The sequence below is a fragment of the Cololabis saira genome, chromosome 12 (genome assembly GCF_033807715.1).
Source record: "Cololabis saira isolate AMF1-May2022 chromosome 12, fColSai1.1, whole genome shotgun sequence".
Lineage (NCBI taxonomy): Eukaryota > Metazoa > Chordata > Actinopteri > Beloniformes > Belonidae > Cololabis > Cololabis saira.
In genome coordinates this window covers 20,864,217-20,890,035 of record NC_084598.1, presented here as the reverse complement: position 1 = coordinate 20,890,035, position 25,819 = coordinate 20,864,217, and the positions used below count along the sequence as shown (strand labels likewise).

General features: G+C 44.4%; 1 protein-coding gene across 1 annotated transcript in view; it reads left to right on the top strand.

The window, feature by feature from the left end:
- samd10b (sterile alpha motif domain containing 10b) overlaps positions 1-25,819 on the top strand; it is an 81,419-nt gene that overhangs the window by 39,257 nt on the left and 16,343 nt on the right. The window contains exon 3 of the mRNA XM_061735974.1: positions 15,640-15,808. Within this exon, the coding sequence (XP_061591958.1) occupies positions 15,640-15,808 (169 nt within the window). The remainder of the gene's footprint in view (positions 1-15,639; positions 15,809-25,819) is intronic.

The following is a 25,819-nucleotide window of genomic DNA, read 5'->3' as shown; positions in this document are numbered from 1 at the left end:
TTTTTGCAGCCAGTTCTGTCAGGTGTCATGATTAGATTATTTTCCCCTTACACTGGCTGTGCACATCAGCTGTAATGAGGGAGTCGGTTAAGTGAGACACAGCTGACTTCCTGGATATCAGGTTATAGAGACTTGGGAAATCTTTCTCATGCGCCTAACAAAGCTGATACAACACATTAGACACCGGTGAGCAAACTCCCACTCAGGAGAGACAAGAGATAGTGAAGAGGGGGCGGGGCGGATGTTGGCGTTCATTCATGCACAAACAAAGATGTACCCGGCAATTTGTGTGTGTGTGTGTGTGTGTGTGTGTGTGTGTGTGTGTGTGTGTGTGTGTGTGTGTGTGTGTGTGTGTGTGTGTGTGTGTGTGTGTGTGTGTGTGTGTGTGTGTGTGTGTGTGTGTGTGTGTGTGTGTGTGTGTGTGTGTGTGTGTACTTTATATTTTATATTTACATAGGAAAACCACTTAAAAGATATAGGGCCCGATTTACGATTTAAGATCCTAAATAAAGAGTACTAAATTGCGTGTGCACTGAAAAAGTTTGCACGTGCTGTTGTTGTGTGTTTTGCGGGTGATCAACTAAGATTGCAATTGATAACAGGTGCAAACCTCAGTATTTAAATGAGGTGTTGCGTGTCTTACGGTTTGCGAGCGCAAAATGAAATTTGATGAGTTGGAGTTAGAGATATTAGTGGAAGAGGCAAATTGTTGTGGCGTATTCAGCACCCCTGCCGTGAAAAGCACCCATTCGTATATTCAATGATAAGTAGACCAAGAAAAAAAACACACTGACACTTCAATATATTTATATATACACACTCACACAAACACATACTTAGGAGTTTATATTATATATATTTACAAATATTATGGAAGACAACACAGTAAGCAGGCTATTAATTAATTACATCAATAACCATTTACCCAATTTTTGTTATCTGTGACTGTGATTGTGGGAAAGTATGACTATTGTGGAATCCATGAGCGCATTTAAACATGAATCATTAACACAAAACTGGATGCTAAACAGAACGTGACACGGAATGAGAATATCATTTTTGTCAGACGAGGGGGTGCTTTTCACGGCAGGGGTGCTGAATCCGGCACAACACCGGGGTATGACAACTGCAGAACAAGTATAGGCGCACAATAAGAAACACTTTTTTCTCCATGAAAACACGTGATTTATTTATTATCACAAATAAAACAATGAATGTGCCTCCTGTGGCAACCTTTTGCTGAATAATACTCGATTTAACATTAAAATAAAATGTTTCTCCTTTTGCATGTGGAGAATCCTCACCACAAGTTGAGCCATCCCCATTCCAGTCCTCAAATCAGGCACCAACAAGCATCCCTGCGTAATGCTGGGCAGATTAGCACCTTCCTTTCGACGCAATACAGACGCAATCACAATCCCCGCAAAAACTTTCAGGCTTGGTAAATCTCATTGCGCGTGGTAAATGGACATATTTGCATTTTCCCCTCCCAGTATTTAGCAATTTCTGGCAGGTACGCCCCATATTGATTATTCATCAGGGCAAAAGTACTAAATCAATAGCGTGTGCTATTTTGCTCATTTGAGAGGCGCAGTCCTCTTTGCACGCTGTTAGCAGATCAGCTTGCACATTGGTTTGCGGGTGATGTCAAGTTTGCACACGTTTTTACGCACGCAAACCTTTAGTAAATCGGGCCCATAGTGTATATAGTGAAACACTAAGAGTTGTACTAAAAAATACATATTTCAGAAGTAAAATACATCCTGACACAACAGCTGTTGACTCAATGACAGGATAAAGGATTTATTAAATTAAATGTCATGTTACAAATGTCTTGTACCCATTCATGTTGCTGCAGCTGGACAATCCGGAGACAAACAAACAAATAATGAGCTACTGTGTCGCCGCTGCACCCTGTGTGCCATTCTTGAAATGCCTGTTGTTTTGGCAGCCAGATGGGGTTAAGGAAGTGTGTTGCTCATTTTGCTGTCAGCTACACAGCATGTGAGTGAACCCTTAAGATGAGACCGGTGAATAGGCGGAATAACAAAAACACAATTTAGCAAGTCTCAGCAGCCAGAGTGCATCCTTTATCTTTGCAGGACCGAGCCTGTTACAGGCAGCAATGCTCTTCGCCATGCACTAATTTGCCTCGCTGGGTGGGCGAATGAATAACACCAGTCTGTGATTATTTTTTACTTTTTTTCCCTCCTCATTACAGAGGCTGACCTTCTGAGCTGGCACCAGCACACAGACGTAAACTTGGGACAAGAAAGAACAAGTCGAGCTCACAACACTTGACAATTGATCTTGAACACAGCTCATTACTCCAGTCGCCAATATTGTACAGTTTTATTTGTAATTAAACTAGCATATGTAGTCATTCACTAGTTCATATTTTTAAAATCTGTTTCCTAACTGCCACCCAAATGCTTCTTACCATCACGTATGATAACAGTAAACTGCACCAACCACGCTTCACCAGGTGCGTTTCCATTACACCTTTTCGCAAAGCAAAACTGAAATCGCAGCGAAGTGCAGGGGGGCGCCAGCTTTCTCTCCTGGAATCTCGTCCTACAAGACTTCTTCTCAAAACAAAGAAGATTTTGATTTTGAAGGAGTTGGACAAAAGCAGCTTTTGTTTTGGACGCTGCTACCGCTGTGGTGAAAATCATCACTAAAGAAGAAGGCAGCAGATGATCATTCAAGGGCAAAGCCCTTAATGCAGTAACGCATTAAGCACAACTTCATCATATACAGTAAATGAAGCCAAAAACAGCTGGGAACTAAAAAAGTGTTTCCATTACATTTTACGTTAAACTGAACGTTCGAAACGTCTGAAAAACCACATAATGAAAGATTAAAAAAGGTTTTTGCAACAATTGACAGTTTATTTTTGTAGTTCTAGGTGTTGCAATGACGGACTTTTCTTTGTTATATTTATGTTTTGTGCAATTTTAGTGGTAAAGGAAATTTTCCTTACTGCTGTTTATGACAGTTTTCTGTCATAACCATCAACATAAATGGTTGAGTATGGGTGGAGCTTATGCTATGTTCACACTACAAGCACCATTGTCCAATTTCGATACCATTGTGATTTGATGGTTCATGACTGCAAGTGTATTGCTTCAGACTTTCATGGAAACGTGACAGCCCTCTGAAACGGCACACGTGTGAACCACGTATCAGTCAGAATGTGTCATATGCATCAACAGCAACAGAAGACGTCATATTTGTGTGACCACGTCGAAGCTGGGGAAGTGATCACAGATGCTAGCGATGACATTTAGGATTGAAAAGATTTGATTAGTTACATGTGAAACAATCAAGGAAGTGAAGATGACTTTTTTGCCACATATTTGTAAATACCTGCTAAGAAATGGACCCTTGCTCACAGCTAAAATAAAATCTTACATTAAAACGTCACTGCATTAATGTGAAGTGCTTCTCCAATCATCTGAAATGTTTCAAATACAAACACACGTTGATCAAGAAAAGAAGCCTTTTTTCTAAAAATAGCTTCAAAACCTTTGTGATTAAGAGACAACAGTATTGACAAATCTGTGTGTGTGTGTATTATATATTTATATATTACATATATAAACTTGGACCACTTCATGAAGTAACACAATTATTGTACGGTAATTGTCATTTAAGTCACAATAACTAATTCTGAACATTGGTCAAAATTTAATAGATATTACTTGGAGTTGAAATTGGTATTTTAAAAATGGGAGATATACTATCTTTCGAAGGTTGAAGTTTTAACATTCAGTGTAACTATAACGCCTCAATATTCTCATGAACTTCACTCGCACTACATGTTCAATCATTTTATGCCAATATTGTAACATACTAAACTTTGATGCTGTTCTTGGTTAACTTTGATTTTTTTTTTATACTAATCACTGAGAAATTACCTTATTATTAAAGTGTCAATATGAGTATGAGGTTATAAAAACTGAAAAGTGACATGTGGAGGCAGCGAAAAAGCTCACGAAGGACTGTTGCCTTTTGTGAGAACTCTCATGAATGTCCAAGAGCTGTTTTGTCCAAATGGAAAGTGGTCCATAGCTGTGCAGGTGAGGTGAGGACATCATGAAGGCTGGTTGTTTGAAAGACACGGAAACATAAAAAGAAAATACTTCAAGAGAGCGGTTGGGCAGTGAGGCAGAAATGCTTTCCTCTGTATTGTCCTTGTCCTGCCACTCTGTTGCTCCGTCCAAGACACATGTTTGACTCTCGCTAAATGGACAGCTTTGTGAAAATCCCATCTGGCCCTTTGTCCACCCAGCGAGGCTGTTCATATTTGCTTGAGTGCAAGGCTCTTTTCTCAGAGTGTTGAGGACGGCGGAAGGGAGAGTTGCACAAAGGCGATGAGGGCTGACAGTTCTCACACATCCACAATGTTACTTACACAGGAACAGGCAAGTAAATGCTGACAAAATCTCAGTGGTGCATATTCACATAAATGTGCAGGGCTAGACTGAGCAGGAGGAGATAACAGAGTGCTAAATGATCAATTAAAAAGTTCCAAGGAAAAGGAGGTGACGGGGTTGCTGCGAGGAAAACAATGAGGAAAGGTGTGTGAGGGAGGTGCAAAGAACATATGAAAAATCATGTGTAAGGGTTTTTGGGGGATTGGAAAACAGACTTAAGATCCATTTCTATTTTTAAAGCAGAAAAAGGGTTATATGAGTAGAATACATAGAAGAAAAGTAGGGCTGTTCGGTCAGACGGCAAATAGTGAAAGAAAAGTGTTAACATTCTGATGAAAGATGAAATGACAGCAAGAAAAGATGCACAGCAAAAAGGAGAAACGAGGTGTGAGATAAATGACATGATATTTGAAGAATAAAACATCGATTTACCCATTTATTCACTCACACACATTTTTACTGCTAATTGGCGAAGCATCATTGATCAGTCTCGTACGGGGTCTGACAGGCAGTCATCGGAAGAGAGGCGTTATCGGTTACAAAAGAGTGAATTTTACAGAATCCCCACGCTCCCCTGACTTTAAGATAATCCCTGATTCAGCTGCAAACGATGGCAGGGCAGGCACGCACATGTGTGCGCATGCAATCACAAATCAGAAAGTAGCTGGGCGCCCAGAAGTCAAGGTGATGTTTGTGATCAAAGAGAGGGTGTAGAAGTAGGGGCGATGAGGGGGTCAGATTTATGAGGACCAAGTGGAGGGAGAGAAAAAGACATGATAGAACACCATAAACAGAGACGGACAAATAAGTAGTTCCACGGTATAAAAAGATTGATCGACGTGTTTGTTTGGTGTTGGGAAGGATGTGAGAAAGAGGACAATGAACAAACAAATGGATGGAACAAAACAACACAGTATCGAATCCAGATGATAGAAAATAGGATGTCTGTCATTTATACTTTATTGTGTTAGTTTCAGCATGCATTGATAAATTCAAGGACAGCTAAAGGAATGATTCAACAAAACTCACAGCTACTGTACGTACAAAAAGACAGTTTCTTTACAAGCATGGTTTGATTGTTTTTATGTAGCACAATCAACACAGACGTGACGTACTTAATTTATCTATTGTCCGCAAACACCTTTTTAAAAGGCCATGAGACATTCTTCCTGTTGGGTTTGCTGAAGGCTGGCACCTGATGATTTGGTTGCAATACCATTGTGGCAGGAAAAACTTTGCTGGCACACTGGCTTAAATGGATATTTATCAATGGATTTCACAGGAAGACGGCAAAAGCAAGGCTGGAAAGTTAGATGCAAAGAACGTACACTGTTTTTTTGTTGTTTTTTCTCAAATGTTTGGTAGACCGTACAAGAAGAAGATTTTACACAAAACATGGCAATGCAGCCATCTGAGGAAATGTATGCATTGAGTTTTTTTTGTTTTGTTCAAAAAATGATTAAAAGAAACATGTTGGTGAGCATGTGCTCGTATTCAAGCCTACTACCTTTGTAGCCTCAGGAAAATACAGTATCAACCATTCGGTCTCCAAACATGTCTCAACAAGTCAAAAATGTTCGAATGAATAAACTTTTTTGCAAAACTAATCAAATTTTTTACTCTTGTGAGGCCACAGCCTGCTAACGTAAGCTTGTGAAGAAGACCTGGAAGTGTTTAGCCTGATTATAACGCAGTACAACATTCCTCCTCTCCATAAAAGTTATATTTTGTGGCAACTGAGGGGTTGCATCCGGATAGTCTTGACACTTGACAATTCTTCAATGAGCAGTAAGGTCTGGCTCAAGAAATTAGTCAATATCAGATGATCCTCATGTTAAAATATATACTATTTTGCAGCAGAAATTAACATTCACAGGTTTGATCTCCATAGTTAGAGTTCACACAACTAGAGGTGGATTCTTATGAACCTCATCAGGTAAAATTATATAAACCCATGAATACATGCATATAGGGTTTTTACTGCTGCATTTAGGTACTTGCCTCCAAGTATCAGTTAATTTGGCATCTGAACTATAAATTAAGAGCTAAGAGATGGCAGTCACTCTTATTTTAAAGGGGACCTATTATGGCATTTAATGTCTATTTTAAACAGGCCTTGAGTGTCTTAAAAACAAGCTTTTGATTGTTTTTTCTAAATAAATTAGAAATTCAGCCTCTGGGCCATGTCTTTATCTTTACCATTTCTAACCTCATTCTCTATGCTGGATTCTGAGTGGGCGGGGAGGCTATGATAATGAGCCACTGTGCTGATTGGCTGTCTGAATGACGTGTAGCAGGGGAGGGCACAAAGCCTTGCTCCGGGCAGAAGAGCAGCCGGCTGCGTACACCAGTGTTTCCCAACCCTGGTCCTCGAGGCACCCCTATCCTGCATGTTTTAGATGTTTCCCTGCTTCAGCACACCGTGATAAAAGTACGTGTGTCATCAACAGAGTTGTGCAGACCTTGGTGACAAGCTAATTAGGACCATTAATTAGAATCAGGTGTGTTGGTGCAGGGAAACATCTAAAACATGCAGGATAGGGGTGCCTCGAGGACCAGGGTTGGGAAACACTGGCGTACACTATTAAGGCTGATTTATGGTTCCGCGTTACACCAACGCAGAGCCTACGGCGTAGCCTACGCCGTACCCTACGCCGTACCTGACGCCGTACCCTACGCCGTACCCTGCGTAACCCTACGGCGTAGGCTCTGCGTCGATTTAACGCGGAACCATAATTCAGGCTTTAAACCGTGTCCCATGCGAGCGAGCGTCAGCGACAAAATCAATTCCATTGTTTTATTTTCTATTGGACTGTCCTAACTGTCCGCAGCGATGCAGCGCTGTGCAGCGCGACGCGCCGTGCCGTTTTGAGCTGAACATTTATCGGACACCCTGCTTCTATTCTCTTCCTGTCGCTCGCGTTGAAAGCCGGTTGAAAGCGCTGTAGGAAACAGCCATGATGAGGAACGGCTGATCCAGTTAGTTGAAATGAGAAGTTATCTCTATGATACCTCCTCATTTCACTATAAAAACCTCAATAAAGTGGCAGCTGGCTGGAGGGAGATGGACAGAGAGCGTCCGATGTCACGCAGTGCTACGCGATAGTCGGACGCTCGCATTCAGAAGGCTGGATTAGGACACGGTTTTATAGTTGTCGGTGTGGTTTGCATTTTGGTTACGTATCAAAAATGCACAGAATCTGAACAGCTCGTAGAAGTCACATCACACTGGACGGCTCATCCGCGCGGCTGTACAGACACTGCAGAATTTGGTTGCTTTCCTCCTTCTCTAAGTTGGCAGGCTGAGGGGAGACCACTTTATATATGTTAAAGCAAGAAAAAACTTATTTTTCATAATAGGTCCCCTTTAAAGATATGGCTAGTTGTGCTGCTGAATGTACCTGTAACAGAACACTCTGGCAACCCATTCTGGATCCGCCTCCAAGGGTTCATGAGAAAAGCTCGCCAAATGGCTTGTGTCCAAGGGCTGAGATAGAGCTGTAGTCGGGGATCAGGTCAGGCCGAGCTGATCGCTGCTCTCACTGCCTGATCCTGACACCTCATCTTCACCCTCACATCATTCCAGATCAGCCTGGAATGGTTCGGGTCATAGCAGTACAACCACCACTGTTAGCTTTTCTGTCTGAGCCTCCTAGTGGGGTCAAGGTAGGTCTCACATGGCCACAGTAGCTCATATTTCAGAAGTCCTTATTTTGGCTCTGGATCAATCAGGTTAACACACTAAGCTAAAATTGGTCGCTATGGTAATAGTGTTACGTTGGGCATGTTCCATCTGACTGTAGGGTTAACCTGGGTGGGTGGAGTCAGTCCCTGCCAACATTGCGTCTGCAATAAGGTTTAAATATCGGCTTCAAAGCTACACTCTCCAAACCTCTGGTTAACGTCACAAGGGTTAGTCCAGTTGTCTTTTTACAGTAAACTTAATGTCATAATTCACAGATAACTCTAACTAACATTGATATGTATTCATAGCTATGTTGTGATTTCATGGCGGGTTATATTCAGGTGGAGTTTTTGATCAGGTGGTTGTTCCTTCTGGGAGTCTACTTGCTTTATTATTTTTGAATTAGTTTTAGTTGGGACAAAGTAAACTAGAAGAAGTTATCATGTGCTAATCAAAAGTGTTGTTTGGAAATTTTGACCTTCTGGCAGACACAAGTTTTTGTTTTGTTTTTTATACAGTTTTTTAGTCATCATGATAAGCTAAAGTACAATCAGTGCTTTTCGATGTTGCTTTATTTAGCACATGAGCACTCAAATGAATATTCACACATCACTATGTAGGACAGTTTATGTATATTAATTCCCCAAAATGTTCAGGCTTTACTTGATGAAATGTCCATGCATCATCATAATGAAGGTAAATAAGTAACACCCTGAAATATTTTTGTCTTAATCTATATTATTTTGACTGAACATATTGTTGGATATATGTATATAATTATGTAGCCTCCAGCGTTTCCCCCTCCTCTCTGTCCTAAATTCTTCATAGACTTCTGCTCCATATATGAACTCCATCTTCTCCATCCTCCCCACCCCCTCCTTCTCCCTTCTGTACATAACAAATGAGAGACCTCCTCCAGCTGGACAGAAGTAGGTCTCAGAAGGAGCAGGGAGGTAGTGAAGGGCGAGCAGAGACGAGACAGAACTGGCCAGAGGAGATACAATCTGATGGATGGCCAACAAATGGAGCGAGAAGAACAAGGGAAGGCAAAAAAAGAGAGAGACAGAGGGATGATTTGGAGCTATCATTTCATTTCCCTCCTGTCTGGCTTCTTCATGATGAAGGCCATTATTCACACATAGAGTAGCCAGCTCACCAACTCACTGTCTTCGTGCTCCTTTTCTTCCTTTTCATCTGTGCTCACCTTCTTGAGCCGTCTCTTCTTAGTGCTGTGCTGTTCAGGTTTCCATTAAATAAATATTGTGGGTAAATAAATGCCAACAAATGTAAATCATGAAATTTTTAAGAGACAATTATTACAACTCTGGCATTTATATGAAGATTTATGAGCATTTATAAGCTGATTTGTTATGCTACTCAGTTATCCCTCAGTGACTCTAAAGTAGGATACATTTCATTTCTTCCGTAATGGGCCATTTTCCATGTAGCTCAGTCACTATTAAAGGTAATTTATAGCAGATTTCATGGTTGACATTTTAGAAGAAGAAACTGTTTATGAAAATTATATAAATTATTATACAAAATATCAGTAGGAAATCCAAATATGTGAATTTGTCTTATGACTTTTATTACAGTACTTTAACAGAGGAATTTTAAGTGGCATAATTTACCTCCTTTTTTGCCTCCTTTAAATGATGGTGGCATATGATGCTAAACATTGCTGTGGTCAGGGAGCTGAGTACAGTGATTGAAAACTACATATGTGTTCTGCTTGCCATTAAGACAATCCGATGCATAATGTATCTAGATACAAGACATGTGCAAAAGTGGGATTGAGTGGTTCCCAAACGTTTTCTGGCAGGCCCTCCTTTGGTTTATAAGAACATTTTCTGCCCGTGTCGGCGGCCAGGCGGCTCTGTCTCTCCGGGCAGGCTGGCCCCTCGCCGGGTGGGGGTCGCTGGCCACATGTCCGGCCCGGACCGGGTGGCCTGGGTAGCGGTCCGCTGCCGTGGGATCCCTGGCTGCCTCTTCCCGTGTCGTGGGGGCCCCACCCGCGGGTCCCCTCGGCCACCGCTGGAGGGGATGGGCCTCGCTGGGGGTGGGTTTCCTCCCGCCCTCTTCTCGCCCTCTGTGGGGTTGCTGGTGGCCTGGGTTCCGGGTTCTTCCTTGTCGGCCTCTGGTCTCGCGGGTGGCGGGGTTGCCTCCCCCCCTCCCCTACTATAGATACACTTCAGGTGGAGCTTTGATAGGATTATTACACACACACACACACACACACACACACACACACACATAGACATATACACACGCACACACTCACGCACACACAGACATACATATATTCATACATGCACACATACACACACATAGCCACACATACATACACGCTCACACACATACAGCTACTCAGACATATACATATACACACACACATAGCCACACACACACAGACACACACACACATACACAGCCACACAAACATATACATACACACACATACACACACAAAAAAAGAACATTTTTGTGAAAGAAAAACTTTTTTTTTAAAGTGCACATTTGTATTGTTTATATAAACACACTTATCTCCATCCGTGCACCTTAGTAGCACATTTTCAAAATGTTATTGCCAATGAATTCTATTCATCGATTTCATGTGACGTCACACAGTACTCGCAGCGCCATCTTTAGGACCGACTTTCAGCATGCCGTCTATCTGTTGTGCCGTGGGATGCGACAATAATAAGTCTAAAAAAACGGGATTGACCTTTTATCAGTGCTTTAAGTGGGCCGTGGGATATTGTGATGTTTAAATGTTCTTTTATTTTCTTCCTTTCACTCGTGTTGAAAGCCGGTTGAAAGCGCTGTAGGAAACAGTCATGATGAGGAATGGCTGATCCAGTTAGTTGAAATGAGAAGTTATCTATGATTCCTCCTCATTTCACCACAAAAACCACAATAAAGTGGCAGAAATAAATAATATCCTATTATTATATAGGTCCCAGAACATCGGACGGGAGGGAGAGAAAAGGTCCTGTAAGTGGGGGGGGGGGGGGGAACAATTAATAACTGCGTGTGGTGACGCAATCAAACAGCGAACAGCGTGGAATGAGCGGCGTGTTCGTGGTGTTAAATGCAGCCAGCATGTCAGCATGTCAGATCATTACTGAGATGTGGGAAAAAAGCAGAGGACACGAGATCCAGGCTGAGTTGGATTTGGGAGAGCCGCTTGGTGATGGAGACGTCACGGGACGCACCGCGCAGGAGATCGGGAGCGCAAGATGAACATTTGCATTAATAATATAATAAATCATATTTTATATTTTATGTTTTAATAAAGTTTTATGGTGACATGATGATATGCTTTTACTTTCTAGAGTAGTAACGTTACTGAAAAAGTGAACTGCCTTCTTACTTTTCATTACATAAACGTATCCTGTGCAGGCAATTCAATGCTGATGCTATTCATCAACAGACTGTCACTTACCTTTCCTGTTACCACGAACATTTTTTTGGCCTCCACATGATGAAGTTTGGCATCTTTAACCCATCATGATGTGAAGTAGCGGTAAGCTTTGGTACTTTAAAAGCTTTGAGAGCTTTGCCGGTGTATGGAGAAGGATTGTGGACCAGGTACATATATATGTCCGCAAACGACAAATCTGGCAGGTTTTTGGCAGACTGGAGTGGAGTCAGTAATTGATTAGATATTAGATACGGATCGAAACCTAAAGTGTCAATTTTCTGTAGATACCGTTGCTGTTCTTCGGGAGTTAAGTGAGTTATTAGGTGAGACGTCATATTGGCTGCGCGACGGAAAGGTCCTCGGTCGGTCCTCAAGATGGCGCTGACAACAAAAAATGTCACGTGACTGAAACCCATGAATAACTTAGTGTCAGAGTAACACCTGCAACGAACTTAGCATTCTTGGCTTGATATTTAAGTTTAACTGGGCACAGCTTTGATTTGATAGCTAAAGAACTGAAGTCACTGAACATAAGCAGGACAGACTGAGCTGCTCTGAGCTAAATTAGCTCATGTATAACCTGCACTACTACTACTTCTTCATTTCTCACTGCCAGATGAATGGCTTCTCCTCCTTTTGATTGGCCGCTCTCATTAGGTTTGTTTACGTAAGACGCACCAAGCGAGAGGCGGGGCCCCTTTAGGGTGTTCTCTACCAGCCAACGAATATCATTGCAAATTCTCCTCATTGTCACTTCTGTGTTGCGATTCAAAGATGGTCAGGCCCCCCTTCTTGGTATGCCCGTTGGCAAGCGGCGCCTCTGATAATGCAAGCAGTGTCCAAGCATACATTTTTTCATTGGTTCATACCGCGCTCCCCCTACAATGGCTCTGCTCTGGTTCACTTTTCGCGTGGGACGCTGTGGGTTTTGAGGGCATGTTTACTTCCTCATGTTATCAGCACCTGTACCCTGGGTGGGGTTGTGAAGTTGTTCTCCCACCCTGGGTGGGGTTGGCAAAAGGGCCTTTCTGTGTGGAGTTTGCATGTTCTCTCCGTGTTCCCTTGGATAGCTAATGTGAGTGAGCTATCCACACAAAAACATGCAGCAGTCCTGGGCCGTACACTGCCTCCTCTGGCCAGCCGGGGCACGCGAGGGGGCACCCAATGGGGCACCCGAAGGGGTGGGGAGGATCTGGCTGGAACATAACATGATTCATGATAACATGATTCTCCCACGTGGCACCTCTGGCCAGGGAAGCCCCGCCCTGTTGGGTGGAAAGAAGGGGCTCAACCAAGAAGGATGCGTGAGCTCAGTGCAGGGCCCTCCCGGGGTTGGTAGAGGGAGAGCAATGCACAGGATTGATACCTAGGTAGGAGCATGCAGTGATAAAATGGGAAAAAATCAAGAGATAAAAATATATTTAAAATGTTTTTTTTTCTAAAGTCTGCATGATTTCCACTCATTAGACCTAACGGTAGATTGTAAACCCTGCCACCATGTTGTCTTGTGTTGTTGTAAAAAAAATTGTGTTTATTGTACAAATAGTGACCTTGGGTGCATGTGCCACTTCCCCTCGAGATGTGAGTGTTGAAAGCCCCAAGATCTTAGTGGGGCATCTGAAGGTCGAATCGACTGGTACTCACTCACTGTTCACTTGGAGCACCGCCTACGTACTCAACGTGTGGGCCCATTCTGATGTAATGACATGTGTGACTTTCATGTTCTATTCTTCTATTATACATTTATAACAGCTTATATTAACCTTCAGTGGGTTGTGAATGTCTGAGACATGTAGGGAGTGGAAGGAAGCAGTTGAAAAGATCACTCTTTTCTACTTGTTTCAGCTTTTAAGAACAACAGCTCTGTGTGGATTCTCACTCAGTTTTTATTGCAACAGCAGCGATGAGCATATTTTACAAAAAATGTCCTTCACCTCACCTACAGTAGGTAGGCTGTCCACTGTGCTGAGAACAGATGACAAGCTGCTGCAGCAGCTCTTAGATGAAAATGCAGCCAAGAAGATCCTATAGTTCCCACCCATTCACGTTCATTTACGCCGGTAGAACACACTAAACAAGCCTTTTTTATGTCACAATCTGCTGGATTCCTATAAGAAAGAGATAGTTTGTCAAATTAAATCGAGTGTGTGCCTGTAATATAATGTTATAGTACCCATTTTAAATGTGTCGCATCTGAAAGGGTTCATCATACAGAAATCTTTTTTTAATTATCAGGGTTCTGAAGAAAGGTTGAAGAAAGTGTAAATATCTTAAAATGTTGATCTATTGAACTTAGGCTGTAACTTTCAAGGTCTTTTGTTTAGGGACCAAACATTTCTTTTTCATTCATATTAACTAGAAAATTCCAGCTGTTTTAATTTGATCTAGATGGAAATAATTGTCTTGTTGAATTTCCCCCCACATATTGATTGCCCGAGCTCATGCCCACGCTAATATTCACTGAGCTTAAATCAACATGAGGATTGTAAAGATGATGTGAAGTAAATTGGCCAGCTCACAGCTACAATACTAGTAGAAGTAATATTAATCCAAACATGAAGGAATGGTTTTAGCCTCTCTTGCTCACACTCAATTATCCACTGGAGACGTCATTTCCGCACTTCTCCCGTCTCAGTCTCGATTAATGATTGGCTTGAGCTGTAAATTTGGGTTATTAAACTGGCTCCAGCGCTCAGCTAAGATGGGACACAAATGTATGTGTGCAATCAGAAAACAAGCAAACACAGAGGAGTAGGGAAATGGAATGGTTTTCAATTAAGGGCTATGAAGCAGACTGCGCTTAGTGGAACAACCAGAACTTGATGGAGCTGATTGGTGCTTAAATGAACAGAGGGAGATCTCATTACAGCAGCTGGCAAGGATGTAGATGGTTATAAACTTGTGAGTGCCACATATTAAGATGTCAGGCTTCTCCATTGCTATGAAAAAGCAATGGAGAAGGTGTTAATGGGCTACATGACTATGTGCAAGTAGCATTTGAGTGTATGACACTGCAGCATCCATAATCCTGTTTAATGCCGTCACTTATGGAGTGGAACATTTGGCAGCAGTTCTGTGTTCTTCTGTTGAAAATCAGCCAAACCCTTTTGTTGTTGAGTCGGTTCAGTCAGAATATAAATGAATGGATTGCACATGAGGGTAAATCATACAAGAAAGGGAGAGCTGCGGGGACACGGTTACGCCTCTGTTTTCTGACCATATCAGCTGGTTGCAACTTAGCTAATGTCTGTATAAATATCCTGAATGTGGCTGCGATTAACAAAGAAGAGCCTGCTGCTGAAGAGTGACAAGATTAAGGGAGGTTGGTCTGCACAGGAGGTGGCAGAGTAAAAGTAAATGGAAAAGAGGCATGAAAGTAAAAGATGCAGATGGTACGATCACATTAGTGCATTTCTGATTGAAAATGTAGGTACAGTTGTCAGGCAAAACTTACTTTTTGAAAAAAAAAAAAAAAAAAACACGACAGCAGTAAAAATAGCAACTTTACATCTGTCCCTCTAAATCAAGAAGGAAAGGTGATAAGTGGGTGCTCATTAACTCAGAAGTAGCATCTGTTTGTACTTCACAGCCTTCAAGCTTTTAAATCTTATGCTCACTCATGATTTGCGTTGCATTTGGGCTCATTATGTTAATTTCATCCTCAGTCACTCATCAGCAACTCCCAACACTCAGCAGTTTTAAGCAGCTCAGAAGTACATTTTTGGTTTGTGTGAAAGAAATATATTACAGGCTGCACAATAATGTAACAATCTTCTTTCCATTATATGAGGTTATTAGTACTCTGCTCATTTTCTGTTTTTGGATAATTGGATTACCTGAAGGGATTTTTGTTGCAATCTTTGGCATTAGGATACATCATCCCAGTTATTTCACATAAATTAGAAAATCCTGTATGCCAAACATTTAAGTAAACTAGATGAATTACAAGGTGACTGCCTGAATGGGGGGTTAAAAAGCTGGGTTTTATGTATAATTAAAACACAAATACAAATGTTCACCTGCTCACTGGTTTCGCTTTTAATAACTTATTCATATGGGATGTATCATATGTATTATGATCTGTGTTGCAGCTGCGTCCAGGCGAGGCCTTTACTGTTTATCACACCAGTCCAACGCTCTCCAGTCTGTCCAAACCTGTGGTGCTGTGGACTCAACAAGACGTCTGCAAGTGGCTTAAGAAACACTGTCCTCACAACTACCTGACCTACGTAGAGGCCTTCTCTCACCACGCCATCACAGGTACACCAAGAAAAAGATGCAAGCTGTTAGTTGTGTTCCCCAGACTTATAACAAGGTGGCAGCAATATTCAAGCAACTGAATGTTCATTACAGTTAAGTGACACAAGTTTTATAATCATGTATGGTAACCCGGCAACTGTGCAACAGCCCTGTTACCATATGCGAGAGCGTAAACAATCAATTTATTATCTAATGAATTTTTTTAACTTCATATTGAAACTAAAAATACCCCAGTTTTGTCTTAAACCGTTTTGTAATGAATATATGTTTTGTATCTCTAAATACATTGAGTAATTATTTTTTATTTAAATAGATTTTTCTGAATTTTTTCTATGTATCAAATATGATACATCATGTATTTCATATAATAATAATAATTGATAATAATAACCCCAAATCACTTTATTCACTCATAGAGCACTCCATAGTGCAGTCACATTCTGTAGTGTTGTCCAAAGGTGAAGTGAGAGTTGTTACACCCTCTATAGCAGTGGTCATCAGCCCCGGTCCTCAAGTTCTACCGTCCTGCATGTTTTGGATGGTTTCCCTGCTTCAGCACCACCATGACACAAGTGACTGTCACTAACAGACTTGTGCGGACCTTGATGACAAGCTGATAACGATCATTAATTAGAATCAGATGTGTTGATGTAGGGGAACATGTTAAACATGCAGGACAGTAGATCTTGAGGACCAGGAGGGATGGCGACTGCTCTATAGTGTACTCAATGAGTCCTGCATAGCACAGAGTAGTATAGTATACAACTGATCTGTTATGTTTGATCTGTGTGACAGCAGTGATGCAGTGAGTAACACAGACCAAAATAATGCTATTGTTTGAAAATTCAGCCTGATGATGACTCACTTGATGATTCCCTCCACAGAACACACCACTTTGTGACTGTGAAATAATGTACTATAATAATGAGGGTGATTTCTTTTTTTTGTTTTTTTGTTTTTACTTTATAAAAATAGCTCAGCATGGATGGGTTTCTTCTGGCATAACATCATTCCCAAGATCCATAATCTCACCCCGTAGCTAGCACAATTTAACTACTGTTTAGTGACCAATTTCAACTGTTTAGGCCATCCATTATTTCATTTCAGCTGTTACCACCAATATACATTTCTCTCTCCCTGACTAAACTAAACAAAACCTTTTAGCTTCAGAATTTGTCTTTTTTTTTGAAACACAGAGCTATTATCCCGAGATATTGGACCTAATCAGTATAAAAATACCTCAGTCAGAATGAAATGATCAGAAAGGATTCTTACTGTAAATCAGATAAAGAGTAGTGACGTGAAACTTCTCACATTCTGATCAAATGGTAAATATAACCATAAACAGACAAATATTTTTTCTCTGACTTCAATAAGTGACTTCTTTCTGTGCATTCATAAAGCACATAAACATAATGTTATGTAACAAGTGTCTGGGAAATGTGGCCAACAGATTCTTTTGTTGGAGCATTCTGTTTACTAATTTCTTTCATTATTTATTTCAAATTAATGCAGCTAATGTTCCCATGTTCTTCCTGGAGTAAATGCAACTCTGTTTGGGTATCACTTTTGTGAAGGCCCTTGCTCAACATGCATATCGTTAGACCATGTTCATTGGGCTGCTAGTTCTTTCAAAAGAAACAGTATTGATGCTTTAGCCTGTTAAGATGTGACAAACCAACGCCCTAAAAGACTAACTAATCTCACACAGGTTTTTTTTAAAAGGGGCTAAGCTATGGAACCCCAACACTCAAAACAGGTTTACGCTTCCATTTCTGTAAAGAAGATTTACTGCATACATGAGAGGTATCGAAATGAGTGCAGCTATTTTTGGAGAAGAAAGGCAAATCTGCTGAGAAAAAAAAGACTGTTATCATAATTCAGACAACACACTCGTGCACATACATTTAAGCCCAAACAAGTGCATTTCATAAACACACGAGGAACTGGATGCAAATGCACACACACATTCTTCACACGTATCCCCAGCTTTGACAGACCAGACAGCAGAGCAGATTCTTTCTCAGTGTTTTTCAGAGAACAGATTGCTGTGTTGTGCCGCAGGGTCAGCTACCACTCAGCTACATTTGCATGCACATAGGCTCTTAGAAACACATGCTGTACTTACACACTGGCTGCAGGGTTAACAGGGCTGCCACTGTCATAGCTGCAGCAGCTCTGATCAGTTTTATTTATGTATTACCAAACACAAAGGATGGCAGAAGCTCAGATTGAATTTACTTGCTGATAACGAGCTACTGAGATACATTTCATTTCGCCTCAGTCATTAGCTTCAGCTTTCTTTCAGCTTGCTTCGGTGTATTATGATGCTTATCAAAGAATTTCATCAACAAATTGACTGCGATTTCGTTACCTTTTTCAAAGTATGTTGGACATCGCCAACAGTTCAGAAATGGATTCTGTGTCTATATCATGTTAGTTCAGTGACCCAAAAGTAAATGTAGCTCTCAGAGGCTGTTTGTAAGGGCACCATCACAGTGGAAAAAGCTGCCTGAGGACAGAATCGTAGCTGCTGCAGTGTCCTTTCTCTATACTTTGTGTGTGCGTCTGTGTGAAAATTCAGACGGTCTTTTATTTCTGATGGTAGTCGTCCTTCGTCACGGCTTTTGTCCTTTGCAAGACTTTTATAAAACAGATTGTCTTTAGTTCAACCTTGCAAAAATGCATGTAGAACTTGAGATCACTCAAGCAAATATATAAAGTAATACTTACTATTTTAGTTGTAAGGGTTTTTCCCCCAATGTCCCTTTTGAGAATTTGAGGTGCTTTACTAATTTAAATATATCTGTCACGGCTCAGACAGGACAGAGAACCCACATGCACAACACCAGGCAGAATCAGAGTCCAAGAGGCTTTATTCGGGTCCAAGGCAGGCAGGGGTCAAAACCGGGCAGACCAGGCAAACAAGTCCAAGGGGACAGGCAAAAATCAAAAACCGAGAGTCATACCGGGAGTCATGCAGGGTTACAGGCAGGCAGGCAGGAACAGGACAGAAATCAGGAAGGCTGGAAAGCGGAGCAAAAGCACACGACAATCTGGCAAACAAGAAGGTGGAAATGGGCCGGTATATGAGGGGAACTGCTGATGAGGGAAACCAGGTGTGGAGCTGGGTGGGGAAGCACAGGTGAAGGGAATGAGTGGATCTCTGGCTGATTAGGGTGGCAGGATCTGGAAAAACAGGGGAGTGAGTAAAACTAAAAAACTACACTGGGAAACCATGACAGAACCCCCCCCTCAAGGGACAGATTCCAGATGTCCCAAAACCACCCAGCCAGGGCGGGAGGAGTGGGTCCGGAGGAGGGCCCCGGCCAACAAACGGCCAAAGCTCCGGGGGCCGTCCTCGGTGCCGGGCAGACCGGTGAGGCAGTTCGGGGGGTAGCCCTCGGGGCGTAACAGGCGGGTCAGGGGGTCGGTCTGGGGGCTTGGCAGGCTGGTCCGGGGGTCGGCCTCGGGGCTTGGCAGGCTGGTCAGGGGGTCGGCCTCGGGGCTTGGCAGGCTGGTCAGGGGGTCGGTCTCGGGGCTTGGCAGGCGGGTCAGGGGGTCGGTCTCGGGGCTTGGCAGGCGGGTCAGGGGGTCGGTCTCGGGGCTTGGCAGGCGGGTCAGGGGGTCGGTCTCGGGGCTTGGCAGGCGGATCCGGGGGTCGGTCTCGGGGCTTGGCAGGCGGATCCGGGGGTCGGTCTCGGGGCTTGGCAGGCGGATCCGGGGGTCGGTCTCGGGGCTTGGCAGGCGGATCCGGGGGTCGGTCTCGGGGCTTGGCAGGCGGGTCAGGGGGTCGGTCTCGGGGCTTGGCAGGCGGGTCAGGGGGTCGGTCTCGGGGCTTGGCAGGCGGGTCAGGGGGTCGGTCTCGGGGCTTGGCAGGCGGGTCAGGGGGTCGGTCTGGGGGCTTGGCAGGCGGGTCAGGGGGTCGGTCTCGGGGCTTGGCAGGCTGGTCAGGGGGTCGGTCTGGGACTGCGGCAGGCTGGTCAGGGGGTCGGTCTGGGACTGCGGCAGGCTGGTCAGGGGGTCGGTCTGGGACTGCGGCAGGCTGGTCAGGGGGTCGGTCTGGGACTGCGGCAGGCTGGTCAGGGGGTCGGTCTGGGACTGCGGCAGGCTGGTCAGGGGGTCGGTCTGGGACTGCGGCAGGCTGGTCAGGGGGTCGGTCTGGGACTGCGGCAGGCTGGTCAGGGGGTCGGTCTGGGACTGCGGCAGGCTGGTCAGGGGGTCGGTCTGGGATTGCGGCAGGCTGGTCAGAGGGTCGGTCTGGGACTGCGGCAGGCTGGTCAGAGGGTCGGTCTGGGACTGCGGCAGGCTGGTCAGAGGGTCGGTCTGGGACTGCGGCAGGCTGGTCAGAGGGTCGGTCTGGGACTGCGGCAGCCTGGTCAGAGGGTCGGTCTGGGACTGCGGCAGGCTGGTCAGGGGGTCGGTCTGGGACTGCGGCAGGCTGGTCAGGGGGTCGGTCTGGGATTGCGGCAGGCTGGTCAGGGGGTCGGTCTGGGATTGCGGCAGGCTGGTCAGGGGGTCGGTCTGGGACTGCGGCAGGCTGGTCAGGGGGTCGGTCTGGGACTGCGGCAGGCTGGTCAGGGGGTCGGTCTGGGACTGCGGCAGATCCATCCAGGATCGCCTCAGGAAGGGGAACAGAGACCACCTCCAGAACAGAGACCGGCGGGGCCGCCTCAGGAACCGAGGGCTGCGGGACCGCCTCAGGAACAAGAGTCGGGGCTGACAGGAGGCGGGGAGCCGGAGTCGGGGCTGACAGGAGGCGGGGAGCCGGAGTCGGGGCTGACAGGAGGCGGGGAGCCGGAGTCGGGGCTGACAGGAGGCGGGGAGCCGGAGTCGGGGCTGACAGGAGGCGGGGAGCCGGAGTCGGGGCTGACAGGAGGCGGGGAGCCGGAGTCGGGGCTGACAGGAGGCGGGGAGCCGGAGCTGACAGGATGCGGGGGGCCGGAACCGACAGGATGCGGGGGGCCGGAACCGGGGCAGACAGGATGCGGGGGGCCGGAACCGGGGCAGACAGGATGCGGGGGGCCGGAACCGGGGCAGACAGGATGCGGGGGGCCGGAACCGGGGCAGACAGGATGCGGGGGGCCGGAACAGGAGCAGACAGGATGCGGGGGGCCGGAACAGGAGCAGACAGGATGCGGGGGGCCGGAACAGGAGCAGGAGCTGGAGCTGGAACAGGAGCCGGAGCAGGAGCTGGAGCTGGAACAGGAGCCGGAGCAGGAGCAGGAGCCGGAGCAGGAGCTGGAGCCGGAACAAGCTGGGGCTGGCGCTGACGCCGTCGTCGTTGCCTGCCCTGAAGGCTCCTGGGCCCACCCAGAGCCAGGCGTGTTCCCCAAAAGGGGTCCCAATACTCCTCCTCCTTGGCCCAGCGCATGTTATCAGCCGATTCTCGGGGAGCAGGAACAAGCTGGGGCTGAGGCTGACGCCGTCGTTGTCGTCTCCCCTGAGCCTGCAGGCCTCTGGGCCCACCCAGAGCCAGGCGTGTTCCCCAGAAAGGGGGAAGAGACTGGGGTGTGTCCAGGGCCACCTCGGGAACAGCAACAGGCTGGAACTGGGGGCATGTCTCTGTCCCCTTCACAGTACGGTGGTAGAACGCCACTTGGTCCCCATAAAAAAAATCCCACAAATCCTCTTCCTTACGTGGTAGGTCCATGTTGGCTGGGTTCAGTCTAGGCCAGATTGTACTGTCACGGCTCAGACAGGACAGAGAACCCACATGCACAACACCAGGCAGAATCAGAGTCCAAGAGGCTTTATTCGGGTCCAAGGCAGGCAGGGGTCAAAACCGGGCAGACCAGGCAAACAAGTCCAAGGGGACAGGCAAAAATCAAAAACCGAGAGTCATACCGGGAGTCATGCAGGGTTACAGGCAGGCAGGCAGGAACAGGACAGAAATCAGGAAGGCTGGAAAGCGGAGCAAAAGCACACGACAATCTGGCAAACAAGAAGGTGGAAATGGGCCGGTATATGAGGGGAACTGCTGATGAGGGAAACCAGGTGTGGAGCTGGGTGGGGAAGCACAGGTGAAGGGAATGAGTGGATCTCTGGCTGATTAGGGTGGCAGGATCTGGAAAAACAGGGGAGTGAGTAAAACTAAAAAACTACACTGGGAAACCATGACAATATCACCTTGTTGTAAAACCCCATTTCCCAAAAGGATGATTTGCAAATTTCATAAACCCACATTTTATTAAATGTTTATACTGAGGAACTTAGTGCCATCTTAAGAAACTGAGGTCATTTTGGATTTAAGGCAGCAGCATCTCAAAAAATAACCCTCTATATACAGTATATCTGGGAACAGAGAAGTCCAGTTGCAGAAATCGTGGGATAATAATGGTCTGTCATTGGTCCGAAGCTGTTCAAATGTCTGGGTTTTTCTTTGTTGTGGTTTTAATTTCATGATGGTTTAATGTGATAATGTTTTCAGTTGGTGACAGGTGTATTCCACAATGAAACAATGCCTCTGGAGTGGATGCAGTGTGCATTTTAGCACTGATAGACGCATCTTTAAAATATGTTTTCTAGATCGGAGAACATGCAAGCTGGTTGTGTATTTCCATACTATCAGAGATTTTGGCTTTTGTATTATATATTTTGATTCATTTGACCACAGGAACCTTTTCAATTTGCCTCAGTCCCAGTGGCGTAGGGATAGTCAGTGCAGCACGTGCAACCGCACTGGGGCCCGGGACGCACAGGGGCCCGTGCGACTTGCCGTATTACTCCTATAGATATCGTGAAACCAACCGTTGGTAAAGTCCCAAGTGGTGGTTTTTCACAAACGACGAGCTCTGTCAGGAATGTGCCAAACACTAATTGCCAACACAGCCTATCAAAGCTGCAGCGGCGAAAGCAGGAAGTTCGGAGTAATTTGAGAAATGCATCCTCGTCGAAACGATTTAAAGGCTGATTTATGGTTCCGCACCAACGCAGAGCCTACGGAGTAGGGTACGCGGCGACACGCAAAGTACCGCGTAGCCTACGCCGTAGCCTACGCCGTACCCTACGGCGAAGCCTCTGCGTCGATTTAACGCAGAACCATAATTCAGGCTTTAAAGCCAAACGAGGACGCACGACGTTGTTTCGTCGCTTTAACAAACCCCGACTTCTGCACAACAACAAGCGGGCGCCACAGTGGACTTGTGCAGCAGCCTGCAGCCTGCAGCAGCACACCGTTCGCTTCAACTGGTGTCTGTTTTGGCACTCAAGGACGGGACTGAATGTACTTTTTGCATATGGGCGGCAGTCACCACCGTAAATACGCGTTCTGGTTGCGGCATCAAAGGAGGCGCACAGAAAAAAGCGCCCCGATCTGCGCTCCTCTTGTTTTTAACATTGCCGGTGACAGTGGCGTCAGCTGAGAGATCATTGTCAAAGTTAAAAATGATTAAGACATACCTGAGGAGCTCCATGGGGCAGGAGCGGCTGAGTGGCTTAGCTATCCTCTCCATTGAACATTTAAGAGCCAGGGAGTTGGACATTTGGGGATGTAATCCAGGATTTTGCCCAGCGCAAGGCTCGCAAGATGCCGTTTCACTGAATTTATAAATTAATCTTTTGTTTAGTAGGCTACACCCTGTGTTAAACCTCAGGTTCATATTCTAAGAACCTTTTCTTAGATTTTTTCTTCTTTTCAAGGAATTAGTCTAATATAGCAGAGGTCTGATTTTCACGTTACGCACTGTTGCGGTTTGGTCGGAAGATCTTAAAATAGTGTAAAAAAACAAAAACAATAATCTCTCTTCTGTCTTGTCATGCTATTGTTGACTTAATGTTTATTATCTCCTCTTGCCTTAAGCTTTATCATGTAGCGATGCACTCTTGACTTTGTAAGAAAAATGATTTGGTGGTCATTTCAGCACCGCCATGTATCAGACAGCTCCTCCCGTGCTGTGTGATGCGATGGTGAGGTTTGTTGACATGCAGACTGTTGTGCAGGTGAGTCCAAGCTGGGCTGTTACATTTAGAATCTTGACCTCTTAAAAAGTTTCTATTAGGCTACAATAACCCAAGTCATTTATTTGATTGTAAAATGTAACAAACTGTTGGTAAAATCTATAAAGACCTCATAGTGTGGGGGTGAGCGCATGCATGTGCGTGATTGCGCGGGTACGCCTAATTAGTAACATGCACTTAGGGCCCGTCAATATATCTAGCACTGGGGCCCGTGCTGAGGTTGCTACGCTGCTGCTCAGTCCATTTCAATTGAGCTTTGGTTCAGAGAAGACGCTGGCATTTCTGGATCATGTTCACCCATATCTTCTTTTTTCCATAACAGAGCCTTAACCTGCATTTGTGGATAACATTGTATATAGTCTGTTCTTAGTGATTAGTGATTAATGAAAATGATCCTAAGCCCATCCAGTGACCTCCGTTGCACATTCGTGGCCCCAAAGATCATGCCAATACTGATTTCCCCCCCCATCCTTTATCCAGATTCTCAGAGTATTTTGATAAATTGGATACAATAGATGATGAGATATTCAAAGTCATCACAATTGTACACAGAGGAACGCTCACTCAATCTTACAGTTTCACAACTTCTGTCCATCTTTACTGCACAGAGACTTTGCCTCTCTAAGATGCTCTTTTTATATTTGAGCAAGTGACATGTTGACTATTAACCTAATTAATTGTAATGTTCCTCCAAGTGCTCCAAGCACCCATTAATTTTCCGAAATATCTTTTTATTTCAACTTTTTTAAGATACTGGATTTTTTAGATTTGCACATAATTGCATTTCAATGTTCTTTGAAGTTTAGGGGGAAAGATTTGGGAAATTGTTTTTGTACATTTCAAAGAGACCTTTTTTTCTGATGCTTCTATCCATTATTTATCAGTTGAAGGTTTTGTTTCTCTGTTGCTAAATATAAATTAATTTAGTCAGTACTTCCATTGGAAATAAAGAGAAATGTTAAAATATGCTCAGATTTCAGCATGAGTGAAGGATCCTTTATTGCTTAGCAGTTAATATTCTATATTTACGCTAAAATAGGGCTGTTGGTCATATTGGAGTACCCCAGCCTATAGCTTCCTCCAGCAAAGGAAAGATTCAAATATATTTTCCACCACTGAGGGATAATATTAAAACCTTATCAAAATCTAGATAAACAGCTCTAAGAATAGTAACTTCTTAGCATGCTTTACAGTCACACCAGCTGTTTTTATGTTGCGCATTGTTATTTTGTGCTACATTTCACCCACTTGGTGATAAGAAAATATTGATATACACTTGATTAGCAGGAGTGAAGTTTAAAAACAAATAACAACAAAAAGTGCCAGCTCAGATGCTGACTGTTCATGTGTTGACCACAAGCTTCATGGACTGCATTTACAGATTTGATTTCATTCTGCGTGCGACCACATTTAAACCTTACATTAAAGTTGTGTGTTCCTTATCATGATAACACAGGTGAGACATTTTTGGCTGGTGTGCAGACCATAAAGATAAAAATAAAATAATCCTGTGGTGGTGCTTTTTAGTAGGAAAGGTGAAAATGGACACAACCACCAAGGTTATGTCCAGAAATGTAACAGTTGTATAGAAATCAACCTTTGGTTTACACCTTTTTTGCAAGTCTTTAGCTTCCTTGTTTTTGGATTGCTTTTCAGACTGCTTTAAGAGTCATTATTGTCCTAGCCGAGGCATCACTGCTTTCCATTTACCCACAGACATCGTTAATAAGCAATTTATTTTGAAGCCAAATTGAGAGAAGCGATGTCCATTGAAACCGCTTTTGTTTTTGTGTCTCTTTTTCTCCCTTTGACAGCATACTTTCCCTATCTGCAGGCAATTATTTGGAGCTGTATTAAGTCTGTCTGGGGGGAATTGATTTGAGCTCCATTCATCTACTTCATCTCGTTTGTACACACTCATTCACATAGCAAGGGCAGAGGGTTTCTAGGACACTGGTGCTGCTGTTGGCAAGTGCACACGCAAGGGCTTTTGTGGAGACCGGGTTAAAAGGTTGACAAGCCTACATGCATAGACATAAGTGCATGTGGGTG